The 13,626-nt window shown below is 40.2% G+C and overlaps 1 protein-coding gene across 3 annotated transcripts in view; it reads left to right on the top strand.

The window, feature by feature from the left end:
* CD2AP (CD2 associated protein) overlaps nt 1-13,626 on the top strand; it is an 88,003-nt gene that overhangs the window by 29,709 nt on the left and 44,668 nt on the right. The window contains exon 1 of one of the 3 annotated variants that reach the window (XM_018039014.1): nt 10,079-10,340. The exons of the other annotated variants lie outside the window; for them this stretch is intronic. Coding sequence (XP_017894503.1) covers nt 10,308-10,340 — 33 coding nt within the window. The 5' untranslated portion in view covers nt 10,079-10,307. Of the gene's footprint in view, nt 1-10,078; nt 10,341-13,626 lie in introns of those variants that run through there. 3 annotated transcript variants of the gene reach the window in all.

Raw genomic sequence — 13,626 nt, 5'->3', positions numbered from 1 at the left:
GTTTAGAGGAGGAAAAAAGAAGTAAAAGATATCTGTGTATTTACACGCCATTTATAATAGTCTTAACCCAGAGCTTCCTTGGTAGCTCAGACAGTAAAGAATCTGCCTGCAATGCAGGAGATCCCGGTTCAATTCCTGGGTTGGGAAGATGCCCTGGAGAAGGGAATGGCAACCCACGCCATATTCTTGCCTAGAGAATTCCATGGGCAGATCGTAGGATTGCAAAGAGTTGGATACGACTGAGCAACTAACACTGCTATAGTTGTCTTTATTTTCTAGATTAGTTTTCTTACATTCAGCCACATCCCTCTTCTCATGAATCTGTGGCTGTGAGCTCTTTTGGGAAGGCTCGAGTCTATCTCTCATTTGGTTTGTCCAACTTACAGAGTAGTTGTTAGAATGTCTGTGCAGTGTGAATGCTTCGTAAATATTTGCTCAGCTGCGGTTTTACTAAGTATGAACACATACTTTGTTAATTGATTTTAGAGAAGGTGAACTAACTACATTTTACCTCTCAAAAGACCTGAGAAAAGCTGTAGTAGAAATTGAGCTCTTTTGTTTATTTTTTACTTTACAAATTGACTTTCTTCTAATCTAAAATGGAGTGTAAAGCAGATGCTGTCAAAATTGAAGTAGAATAACTGCATTTAAACACAGTCAAATTAAATCTGCCTTTGTTGGTAGAATGATACAAGGAAAATCACATAATGGTTTTGTTTTCTTCCTTTTAAAGTGGCCTGCCTTTAGTCTGTCTGTAGTACGCTGCAACATTGGCCTCTCCTCTCTCTCTCTCTTTTTTTGGGGGTGAGTGGGGAAAGTGGCTTTTCAGGAAAAATATGTTGAAATAATACAACAGTGGTTAAAAAAAAAAAGGAACTTAGTAAGAAGTATTACTATGGTTCTCTTTTGAATTGTGTGCTGATAGGTAGTCTCTGTGCTGACATGTGGTCACAGTAGTGGAGATGACCTGTCATGGGACTCCCATCTTAAAATATATTTTCCTGTCCTGTTACAGTTCAGTTAATTGTAGAACTTGGATTTAATGAACTGCTTGCTAGTAGAGGATGCTGTTTGTGTTTGCTTGGAGATGGAGGGAAGCTTAATCTGGGTTTAAAATGAACCACAGGGTGGACTAGAGTTGGGAGACATTAGCATGAACTCATGTTTAATTTAAAATATATACAGATACATACAGAAATAATTCTATATGTGTGTGTTTATACGCCGGTCAGTACACAGGCATATATATATTCCTCGTTTCTTCCACTGAGGGCCTGGAAGCAGTGACACACCAGTATCAGTGAGTATGCTCGGTGCTCAGATCTTGGTTTCAGAATATCATTTTCCAGTAAAAGGAGGCTCCTGGGAGGAGTGATCCTATGGCTGATCCTGTGGCTGCAACACGATGTTCACAGGATGAGCCTGGAGCAGCTAGGAGTGCCAAGAGTAAGAATTTGGAAAAAACAAAATGATGGGCCATGTCAAGGCAACATTGGTGCCAACTGGAAAGCTGGTTGAACATCAAAATAACCTAGTATTTGAAGAGAAGATAGATAATGCACGAGTCTCAATAAATAAATGCTGATATAAATAGATTGTTATGTAAGTAATGGAATAGAAAGGATAAATCTTACAGAATTATTCCAAATAATATTTGTAAATACTGTCCCCACCCCCAAGTATCCTTCAAGTGTAGGTTGGACTAAAGAATAGATGAAAGAGAAAAATGGCAACTTTACAGTGGAGAAATTCAGCAAATACTGCCTTTACCAAGTGATCAAGGCTGACATCATCAGTAATAAATTATGCTGATACCATGTATCTACTGAGCCTCTGGTATTTATTCTTCTCCCAAACCTATCATTGCAGTCCATTTGTGAGAAAAAAAATCAGACTGACCCAAGTTAAGGAACATTTTACAACTATCTGATCAGTACTTTTCAAAAATTTAAAGGTCATTAAAAAACAAGGAAGGCCTGAGAGACTGATGTTGAAAAGAGACTGAGGACCATAGTGAGACATGCATTGTGGTGTCCCGGATTGGCTGCTGGAGCAGAAACAGGATGTTAGGGGAAACCTGTGAAATCTGTATAAGTCAGTGGTTCTGCTAGTAGTCATGTACTAGTGTTAATTTCTTAGTTTTGACAAGTGTAATAAAGTAAGGCCAGGTATCAATGTGGCATATATATGGGAGATATATGGGAACTGTGGGCAGTACCTTGGCAACTTTACTGTAAGCATAAAATTATTACAAAACAGAATTTTTAAAATTTTCTTTTAGCCATATATTTATTTATGATGAATTTATTTTTTATTAAAGGATAATTGCTTTACAGAAATTTGTTGTTTTCTGGCAAACCTCAACAGGGATCAGCCATCAGTTCAGTTCAGTTCAGTTCAGTCGCTCAGTCGCGTCCGACTCTGCGGCCCCATGAACCACAGCACGCCAGGCCTCCCTGTCCATCACTAACTCCCAGAGTTCACTCAAACTCACGTCCATCGAGTCCGTGATGCCATCCAGCCATCTCATCCTCTGTCATCCCCTTCTCCTCCTGCCCCCAATCCCTCCCAGCATCAGAGTCTTTTGCCAATGACTCAACTCTTCGCATGAGGTGGCTAAAGGACTGGAGTTTCAGCTTTAGCATCATTCCTTCCAAAGAAATCCCAGGGTTGATCTCCTTTAGAATGGACTGGTTGGATCTCCTTGCAGTCCAAGGGACTCTCAAGAGTCTTCTCCAACACCACAGTTCAAAAGCATCAGTTCTTCTGCGCTCAGCTTTCTTCACAGTCCAGCTTTCACATCCATACCATGACCACTGGAAAAACCATAGCCTTGACTAGATGAACCTTTGTTGGCAAAGTAATGTCTCTGCTTTTCAGTGTGCTATCTAGGTTGGTCATAACTTTTCTTCCAAGAGTAAGTGTCTTTTAAATTTATGGCTACAGTCACCATCTGCGGTGATTTTGGAGCCCCGGAAAATAAAAGTCTGACACTGTTTCCACTGTTTCCCCATCTATTTCCCATGAAATGATGGGACTGGATGCCATGATCTTCGTTTTCTGAATGTTGAGCTTTAAGCCAACTTTTTCACTCTCCTCTTTCACTTTCATCAAGAGTCTTTTTAGTTCCTCTTCACTTTCTGCCATAAGGGTGGTGTCATCTGCATATCTGAGGTTTCTCCTGGCAATCTTGATTCCAGCTTGTGCTCCTTCCAGTCCAGCGTTCCTCAAGATATACTCTGCATAGAAGTTAAATAAGCATGATGACAATATACAGCTTTGACATACTCCTTTTCCTATTTGGAACCAGTCTGTTGTTCCATGTCCAGTTCTAACTGTTGCTTCCTGACCTGCATGTAGGTTTCTGAAGAGGCAGGTCAGGTGGTCTGGTATTCCCATCTCTTTCAGAATTTTCCACAGTTTATTCCACACAAAGGCTTCGGCATAGTCAATAAAGCAGAAATAGATGTTTTTCTAGAACTCTCTTGCTTTTTTGATGATCCAGTGGATGTTGGCAATTTGATCTCTGGGTCCTCTGCCTGTTCTAAAACCAGCTTGAACATCTGGAAGTTCATGGTTCATGTATTGCTGAAGCCTGGCCTGGAGAATTTTGAGCATTACTTTACTAGCGTGTGATATGAGTGCAATTGTGTGGTAGTTTGAGCATTCTTTGGCATTGCCTTTCTTTGGGATTGGAATGAAAACTGTCCTTTTCCAGTCTTGTGGCCACTGCTGAGTTTTCCAAATTTGCTGGCATATTGAGTGCAGCACTTTCACGGTATCATCTTACAGGATTTGAAATAGCTCCACTGGAATTCCATCACCTCCACCAGCTTTGTTCGTAGTGATGCTTTCTAAGGCCCACTTGACTTCACATTCCAGGATGTCTGGCTCTAGGTGAGCGATCATACCATCGTGATTATCTTGGTTGAAGATCTTTTTTGTACAGATCTTTTTTCTTCTGTGTATTCTTGCCACCTCTTCTTAATATCTTCTGCTTCTGTTAGGTCCAGACCATTTCTGTCCTTTATCGAGCCCATCTTTGCACGAAATGTTCCCTTGGTATCTCTAATTTTCTTAAAGAGATCTCTAGTCTTTCCCATTCTGTTCTCTTCCTCTATTTCTTTGCATTGATCAATGAAGAAGGCTTTCTTATCTCTTCTTGCTATTCTTTGGAACTCTGCATTCAGATGGGAATATCCTTCCTTTTCTCCTTTGCTTTTCGCTTCTGTTCTTTTCACAGCTATTTGTAAGGCCTCCCCAGACAGCCATTTTGCTTTTTTGCATTTCTTTTCCATGGGGATTGTCTTGATCCCTGTCTCCTGTACAATGTCACGAACCTCATTCCATAGTTCATCAGGCACTCTTATCTATCAGATCTAGGCCCTTAAATCTATTTCTCACTTCCACTGTATAATCATAAGGGACTTGATTTAGGTCATACCTGAATGGTCTAGCGGTTTTCCCTACTTTCTTGTATTTCAGTCTGAATTTGGCAATAAGGAGTTCATGATCTGAGCCACAGTCAGCTCCTGGTCTTGTTTTTGTTGACCGTATAGAGCTTCTCCATCTTTGGCTGCAAAGAATATAATCAATCTGATTTCGGTGTTGACCATCTGGTGATGTCCCTGTGTAGAGTCTTCTCTTGTGTTGTTGGAAGAGGGTGTTTGCTATGACCAGTGCATTTTCTTGGCAAAACTCTATTAGTCTTTGCCCTGCTTCATTCTGCATTCCAAGGCCAAATTTGCCTATTACTCCAGGTGTGTCTTGATTTCCTACTTTTGCATTCCAGTCCCCTGTAATGAAAAGGACATCTTTTTGGGGTGTTCGTTCTGAAAGGTCTTGTAGGTCTTCATGGAACCGTTCAACTTCAGCTTCTTCAGCATTACTGGTTGGGGCATAGACTTGGACTACTGTGATATTGAATGGTTTGCCTTGGAGACGAAGAGAGATCATTCTGTCATTTTTGAGATTGCATCCAAGTACTGCATTTCGGACTCTTTTGTTGACCATGATGGCTACTCCATTTCTTCTAAGGGATTCCTGCCCGCAGTAGTAGATATAATGGTCCTCTGAGTTAAATTCACCCATTCCAGTCCATTTTAGTTCGCTGATTCACTCTTGCTATCTCCTGTTTGACCACTTCCAATTTGCCTTGATTCATGGACCTGGCATTCCAGGTTCCTATGCAATATTGCTCTTTACAGCATCGGACCTTGCTTCTATCACCAGTCCCATCCACAGTTGGGTATTGTTTTTGCTTTGGCTCCATCCCTTCTTTCTTTCTGGAGTTATTTCTTCACTGATCTCCAGTAGCATATTGGGCACCTACTGACCTGGGGAGTTCCTCTTTTAGTATCATTTTGCCTTTTCCTCCTGTTCATGGGGTTCTCAAGGCAAGAATACTGAAGTGGTTTGCCATTCCCTTCTCCAGTGGACCACATTCTGTCAGACCTCTCCACCATGACCCACCTATCTTGGGTGGCCCCTCAGGCATGGCTTAGTTTCATTGAGTTAGACAAGGCTGTGGTCTTATTGTGATTAGATTGACTAGTTTTCTGTTATTATGGTTTCAGTGTGTCTGCCCTCTGATGCCCACTTGTAACACCTACCGTCTTACTTGGGTTTCTCTTACCTTGGATGTGGGGTATCTCTTCATGGCTGCTCCAGCAAAGCGCAGCCGCTGCTCCTTAACTTGGACCAGAGGTATCTCCTCACCGCTGCCCCTCCTGACCTTGAACGTGGAATAGCTCCTCTAGGCCCTCCTGCACCCACGCAGCATATATCACCTCCTGTTTGAACCTCCCTCCCATCTCCCTCCCCATCCCACCCCTCTGGATTAATACAGAGCCTCTGTTTGAGTTTCCTGAGCCATACCGCAAATTCCCATTGGCTATCTATTTTACATATGGTAATGTAAGTTTCCATGTTATTCTTTCCATACATCTCACCTTCTCCCCCCACCCCACGTCCATGAGTCTGTTCTCTATGTCTGTTTCTTCATTCAGTTCAGTTCAGTTCAGTTGCTCAGTCATGTCCCAACTCTTTGTGACCCCATGAACCACACCACGCCAGGCCTCCCTGTCCATCACCAACTCCCAGAGTCCACCCAAACCCATGTCCATTGATGCCATCCAACCATCTCATCCTCTGTCATCCCCTTCTCTTCCTGCCCTCAATTTTTCCCAGCATCAGGGTCTTTTCAAATGAGTCAGCTCTTCGCATCAGGTGGCCAAAGTATTGGAGTTTCAGCTTCACCATCAGTCCTTCCAATGAACACCCAGGACTGATCTCCTTTAGAATGAACAGGCTGGATCTCCTTGCAGTCCAAGGGACTCTCAAGAGTCTTCTCCAACACCGCAGTTCAAAAGCATCAATTCTTTGGCGCTCAGCTTTGTTTATAGTCCAACTCTCACATCCATCCATGACCACTGGAAAAACCACAGCCTTGACTAGACGGACCTTTGTTTGCAAAGTAATGTCTTTGCTTTTTAATATGCTGTTTAGGTTGGTCATAACTTTTCTTCCAAGGAGTAAGCATCTTTTAATTTCATGGCTGCAGTCACCATCTGTAGTGATTTTGGAGCCCAGAAAAATAAAAGTCAGCCATTGTTTCTACTGTTTCCCCATCTATTTGCCATGAGGTGATGGGACTGGATGCCATGATCTTAGTTTTCTGAATGTTGAGCTTTAAGCTAACTTTTTCGCTCTCCTCTTTCTCTTTCATCAAGAGGCTCTTTAGTTCTTCTTCACTTAAGTGCCCTGTAAATAAATTCTTCAGTACCATTTTTCTAGATTCCATATATATGCGTTAGCATACAATATTTATCTTTCTCTTTCTGACTCACTTCACTCTGTATAATAGATTCTAGGTTCATCCACCTCATTAGAACTGACTCAAATGTGCTCCTTTGATGGCTGAGTAATAGTCCAGTGTGTATATGTACCAGAACTTCTCTATCCATTCGTCTGTTGATGGGCATCTAGGCTGCTTCCGTGTTAGAGCTGTTGTAAGTAGTGCTGCAGTCAGTATAGTGGGGTACCTGTGTCTTTTTCAGTTTTGGTTTCCTCCGGGCATATGCCTAGGAGTGGGATTGCTGGGTCATATGATGAATTTATTCCTAGTTTTTTAAGGAATCTCTATACTGTCCTCCATAGTGGCAGTATCAGTTTACATTTCCACTAACAGTGTAAGAGCATTCCATTTTCTCCACACCCTCTCCAGCATTTATTGTTTGTAGACTTTTTGATGATGGCCATTCTGACTGGTGTGAGGTGATATATCTCATAGTAGTTTTGATTTGTGTTTCTCTAATAATGAGCAATGTAGAGCATCTTTTCCTGTGTGTGTTAGCCGTCTGTATGCCTTCTTTGGAGAAATGTCTGTTTAGATCTTTTCCCCATGTTTTGGGTGTGTTGTTTGTTTCTCTGGTGTTGAGTTGTATGAGTTGCTTGTGTATTTTGGAAGTCAATCCTTTGTCAGTTGTTTCGTTGCTATTATATTCTCCCATTCTGGGGGCCGTCTTTTTACCTTGCTAGAGTTTCCTTTGCTGTGCAAAAGCTTTTAAGTTTAATCAGGTGCCACTTGTTTACTTTTGTTTTTATTTCTATTACTCTAGGAGGTGGGTCATAGAGGATCTTGCTTTAATTTATGTCGTCGACTGTTCTGCCTGTGTTTTTCTCTGAGTTTTATAGTTTCTGGTCTTACGTTTAGGTCTTTAATCCATTTTGAGTTTATCTTTGTGTATGGTGTTAGGAAGTGTTCTAATTTCATTTGTTACATGTACTTGTCCAGTTTTCCCAACCCCATTTATTGAAGAGGTTGAAAGCAGAATTTTTATCAAAAAGTTAACCACAGGTAATGAACAACAGTGGAGAGTCCCCAGTTTAGTAAGGTAGTTGGCTTTATCATTTCAGATGCGCATTAGAAGTTTCAAGGAAAAATTGTAATTTTTTTGTCTACTGGAAAATAAGCTTTCAGTGGGACAGTAGTATGGTGCTTTGTAAACACAGAACTGTGGTGTCGACGGTACAGTGAGGCTTCCTGTGGAAAACTCATGCTGCTGTTATTGTTTTGAATAACTGTACTGAAAAGCAGCATTTAAATAGGGCTGGAAGATGGATAGAAAGGTCACATCATGTTTGTAGCCTGTTATGAAACATGATAGATACTGTAAATTTTTTGTGTGTGGCTAACATGTCTGTTTTCAGTGTCTCTTTGCAATGTTAGTTCATCTGTATATATGATTTAGAAAATATTTTACAAAAACTGTAGGACAAGAATCTGTGAACTTAATGTAAGAGTGTTGTCACTTTGTTATTTTCTGCTTCAGAGCGTTAACTTTATAATAAAGAGAACATGACATATAACACTGAGTTTTTTTCTTATTACCCTCTTCTCATTTCTCTTTCTCCCAGTTGCCCGTGTTCTGAAGCTGTGTGTATCCTTCTAACACAGTTTTGTATGTATTTACCTGTGCATAAATACGGAGAAGGCAATGGCACCTTACTCCAGTACTCTTGCCTGGAAAATCCCATGGACGGAGGAGCCTGGTAGACTGCAGTCCATGGGGTCGCTGAGAGTTGGACATGACTCAGTGACTTCACTTTCACTTTTCACTTTCATGCATTGGAGAAGGAAATGGCACCCCACTCCGGTGTTCTTGCCTGGAGAATCCCAGGGACGGCGGAGCCTGGTGGGCTGCCGTCTATGGGGTCGCACAGAGTCGGACACGACTGAAGCGACTTAGCAGCAGCAGCACATATGCCAGAAGTTCCTTTGTTGTTCAGTCGCTAAGTTGTGTAGAGTTCTTTGCCACCTCATGGATTACAGCACACTGTTACTGTCTCCTAGAGTTTGCTCAGATGCATGTCCATTGAATTGGCGATGCTGTCTAACCACCTCATTCTCTGTCACCTCCTTTTGCCTTCAGTCTTTCCCAGTACCAGGGTCTTTTCCAATGAGTTGGCTCTTCACATCATGTGGTCAAAATAGTGAAACCTCAGCTTTAGCATCGGTCCTTCCAGTGATTATTCAGGGTTCATTTCCTTTAGGATTCAATTTGTAATAGCCATATAGTGTTCCATTTTATGTCTTTGGCATATTTTATGAATATTTAGCTATATTCTAATTTTTAGCTATTAAAAACAGTGCTGCAATGAACATCCCTTTGTAGATTATGTGCATAGCTAAGAATTTGCTGCATCAACTGTCAGGTTTCTCACTAAATAAATACGCTAATTTAAACTCCTACCAGTGGTGTAATGAGTGTTTTCCTTTAATGTTCTCATTAACATTTGATGCTATCAAATTTTCTTCTTTATTCTGTATTCTGTCTATGTAATGTTCCGAATTTAAACTGGTTAGTGAGAGAAGTAGGGAAAAGTGTATGTATTCCATCTTTCCACAAGATAATCTAGATGGTGATGCATTTTAATAGAGATTATAATGCATGTTTTTAACAGTCTAAAAACTCGCACAGTATAGATGTTTCTCCTTTTAGAAGTGGTGTTGGAATTTAAGCTGTGGTTATAAAGCTAGTGTTCAGAAAAATGTAATATTAGTTACCTTTAACATAAGAGTAGATTAGTGTTCAGTAAAAAGGTAATAAGCATGTTTGATACCCTTTAAGTTATACCTTTCTTCTGAAGGTTAGGGCTTCCTAGTGGCTCAGCTGGTAAAGAATCCACCTGCAATGTAGGAGACCTGAGTTCTGTCCCTGGGTTGGGAAGATCCCCTGGAGAAGGGAACAGTGGCTACCCTCTCCAGGATTCTGGCCTGGAGAATTCCATGGACTGTATAGTTCATGGGGTCACAAAGAGTTGGACATGACTGAGCAGTTTTCACTTTTTCTGAAGGTTAAGATAACCATGAGAGTAGCTCATAGTGCAGCTGACTAGTTGTATGCATTTACTAAGCGTTAGTGGACTCTGTTCACTGAGGAGTGTCGGGTATGGTAGAGGCCATGGTCTGATTCACTGAGAGTGAGTCAGAGGAGGTTGGGCAGGAGAGTGGGAGGAGCTTTACTATTCAAGGTACACTTGAAAGTTTGACCAGTGTTGAAACATGGGGCAGTACGGAGGAACCAGAGGAATACCAATGTAATAAGATATAAAGGAGGTGAAAAGAAGTTATTTTTATTAGTTGGACTTGAGTATTAGCCCGAGAGTGTTTGTGGTAGGAGATGCTAATGCTCGAGCTTTGAAGCAGCTTTCCTGTGAGCACTATACTTATACCGTGGAGGTGCTACAGGTTATTCTGAGATCTGTTAGTAATACGGTTTTCACTTCAGTGCTTTAAAAAATAAATGAGTATGTCCACAGAAGATGTTTCAGAGCTGGTAAGTGAATTGCTGTTCTTTATATTTTTTATATAAAGTGGGATTTTTGTCCCTTTTGAAGAGTTGTCAGAGCTTGATAATAATGTTTTAGACTTTCTGGTATAATAAGGAACAAGGAAACAGAAGTTATTCACACTTTAGCTGGTAAGTAAGTAAAAATCATTCAGCTGTTTACTCTTGTTTAGACCTAAATTTCTGAACAAATTTTTTTTTCTGGTTTAGAAAAAAATATTCAAATCACTGCACCTGCTTTTTTCTTAAATATTATGTAGTGTGACAACTTATCTTGCCTTCAAAAACGTTTCTTTTCATTTTATTTCTAGATTTCATAAGTTAAATGGCTAAGTGGACATTAAATCTTTATTCACATCTGTTTAAAACTGCTTTTAAAAAAAAGTGAAGTAGCAATATGGGAAATAAGATGATGGTGAGATGGATACTTTGTAAGAGTTTCAGTGATTTTTTTGTTTGTTTTTTAAATATCACATTTTGATTTAGTTTTAAAATCTTATTCCAGTATTTCCATAGGAAGAATTATTATTTGAGTGAAATAAATGACGGTTTGATTTTATGTGACCTTTAACAGTGGATGTGTATCAAATAAACATGTAATCTTGCTTATTTTTCTTTTCTTTAGTAATATCACTTCATATCTTCTGACTTATACTTCTATAAAGTTCAAGGTACTAGTTTTAGGTAACACTTTTGGAAATCCTGAATGTTAAAAGTAATTAAGTGTAGTCCCCTCCTTATCCTTGGTTTTGCTTTCTGAAGCCTTAGTTACCCACAGTCAAGTGTGGTCTGAAAATACTTAAGCAGAAAATTCCAGAAATAAGTCACGTTTTAAACTGTGCACCCTTCTGCCTGGGATGTGAATCATCCCTTTGTCCAGCGTCTCCTACCCATTAGTCGCTTAGGAGTAGCCCTCTTGATTATCAGATCAGTTGTCTCAGTATCCCAGTGTTTGTGGGCGAGTAACCCTTATTTTATTTAATAATGGCCCCAAAGTGCAAGAGTAGTGATGCTGACCACTCGGATATGCCAGTAGAAAGCATATGAGTGAAAAGGTGTGAAAGCTTAATAAACAAGAAAAAGTCGTCGGCTGAGGTTGCTAAGATCTATGGTAGGAATGAATCTTCTGTCTGTGAAATTGTGAAGAAGAGAAAAGGAATTCATACTAGTTTTGCTGTCTTACCTCAGACTGGAAAAGTTACTGCCACAGTATGTGATAAGCGCATAGTTAAGATGCAAAAGGCATTATCTCTGTAAGTTACTTTGAAAGATGGAAACCACATTCGTGTAACTTTTTATTAGAGTATATTGTTATAATTATTTTATTATCAGTTAATCTCTTACTGTGTTGAATTTATAAATTCAGCTTTATCTTAGGTATGTGCGCATAGGAGAAAACAAATGTAGTATGTGTGAGACTCAGTTTGCTGCATTTTCAAGCATCCACTGGGGGTTTTGGGACCCTATGAATGAGGAGGGACTGCTGTATTCCTCAGATTTTAATTAGCATAAGCAGACCTGTAACTCCATTTAGAGATTTGTTGGTTAAGTTATCTGCCTCTTTCATCTGAGAAGTAAAAGAATGCTCCTGCCATCTGATCTGGTTTTTATTATTCTTTGTGACCTTTGCGTCTATATTCTAGAGGTAATTGCTTTCTATTTTCAGATCATGGTCGTTCACTGGCCATGATTAGATAATCAAATTATAAAATAGGTATATTTCAACATGATGGAGTGGTTCATGAATTTTATTGATGAACCTTCTATCTTTTTTTAATTAATGTGATTGGAATTAAGTATTCTTCTTTACCTCAGATCAAGAGTAACTATCCTTTCCACCTTTTTAAAGCTGCTTCTTACTTGCTTATATTTTTCATCTTTTCCTTTAATTTATTACTTCCTACTCCTTACCCTACTTTCTTATCCTTATGAAAACAAGCAAATCAATGTGTACTACATTCTTATCTATATGGCAATCATCCACGCTGTATCTTTTCCTTGACTGGTTCTGTATTGACATTACCTGTTGTGTAGGAGACTTCCCTTATTTGTACAGTGAGGTTCAGTTTTCTGACTTTGCTTTGTCAGTACATGATCCTGTTTTAAGTGAGGGCTCATTCTTACTGCATCTCTGGAGTCATTTTCAAAGTCCGTAAAGGAAGCGAAATTTGTAGGAAAGAGATGTTACAGTGTTAATATGTCAATATTTTATTTACTGGCTGATTCTCAGTCTCAGTTCAGTAGCTCAGTTGTGTCCGACTCTTTGCGACCCCCATGGACTGCAGCACACCAGGCCTCCCTGTCCATCACCAACTCCCGGAGTTTACTCAAACTCATTGAGTCAGTGATGCCATCCAACCATCTCATCCTCTGTCATCCCCTTCTCCTCCCACCTTCAGTCTTTCCCAGCATCAGGGTCTTTTTAAATGAGCCAGTTCTTCACATCAGGTGGCCAAAGTATGGGAGTTTCAGCTTCAGCATCAGTCCTTCCAGTGAATATTCAGGACTGGTTGGAGCTCCTTGCAGTCCAAGGGACTCTCAAGAGTCTTCTCCAATACCTCAGTTCAAAAACATCAATTCTTCGGCGCTCAGTTTTCTATATAGTCCAACTCTCACATCCATACATGACTACTGGAAAAACCATAGGTTTGACTAGATGGACCTTTGTTGGCAAAGTAATGTCTCTGCTTTTTAATATACTGTCTAGGTTTGTCATAGCTTTTCTTTCAAGGAGCAAGTGTCTTATAATTTCATGGCTGCAGTCACCATCTGCAGTGATTTTGGAGCCCCCAAAAATAAAGTCTGACACTCTTTCCACTGTTTCCCCATCTATTTGCCATGAAGTGATGGGACCAGATGCCATGATCTTAGTTTTCTGAATGTTGAGTTTTAAGTTAGCTTTTTCCCTCATCTTTCATGCTTATCAGGAGGCTCTTTAGCTCCTCTTCACTTTCTGCCGTAAGGGTGGTGTCATCTGCATATCTGAGGTTACTGATATTTCTCCTGGCAGTCTTGATTCCAGCTTTTGCTTAATCCAGTCCAGCATTTCTCTGATGTACTCTGCATATAAGTTAAATAAGCAGGGTGTCAATATACAGCCTTGATATACTCCTTTCCTGATTTGGAACCAGTATGTTGTTCCATGTCCAATTCTAACTTGCTTCTTGACCTGCATACAGAATTCTCAGAAGGCAGGTCAGGTGGTCTGGTATTCCCATCTCTTTCAGAATTTTCCACAGTTTATTGTGATCCACACAGTCAAAGGCTTCGGCAT

Source organism: Capra hircus, chromosome 23 (assembly GCF_001704415.2).
Source record: "Capra hircus breed San Clemente chromosome 23, ASM170441v1, whole genome shotgun sequence".
NCBI classification, from domain to species: Eukaryota; Metazoa; Chordata; class Mammalia; order Artiodactyla; family Bovidae; genus Capra; species Capra hircus.
This window is presented reverse-complemented; position numbering and strand designations above follow the sequence as displayed.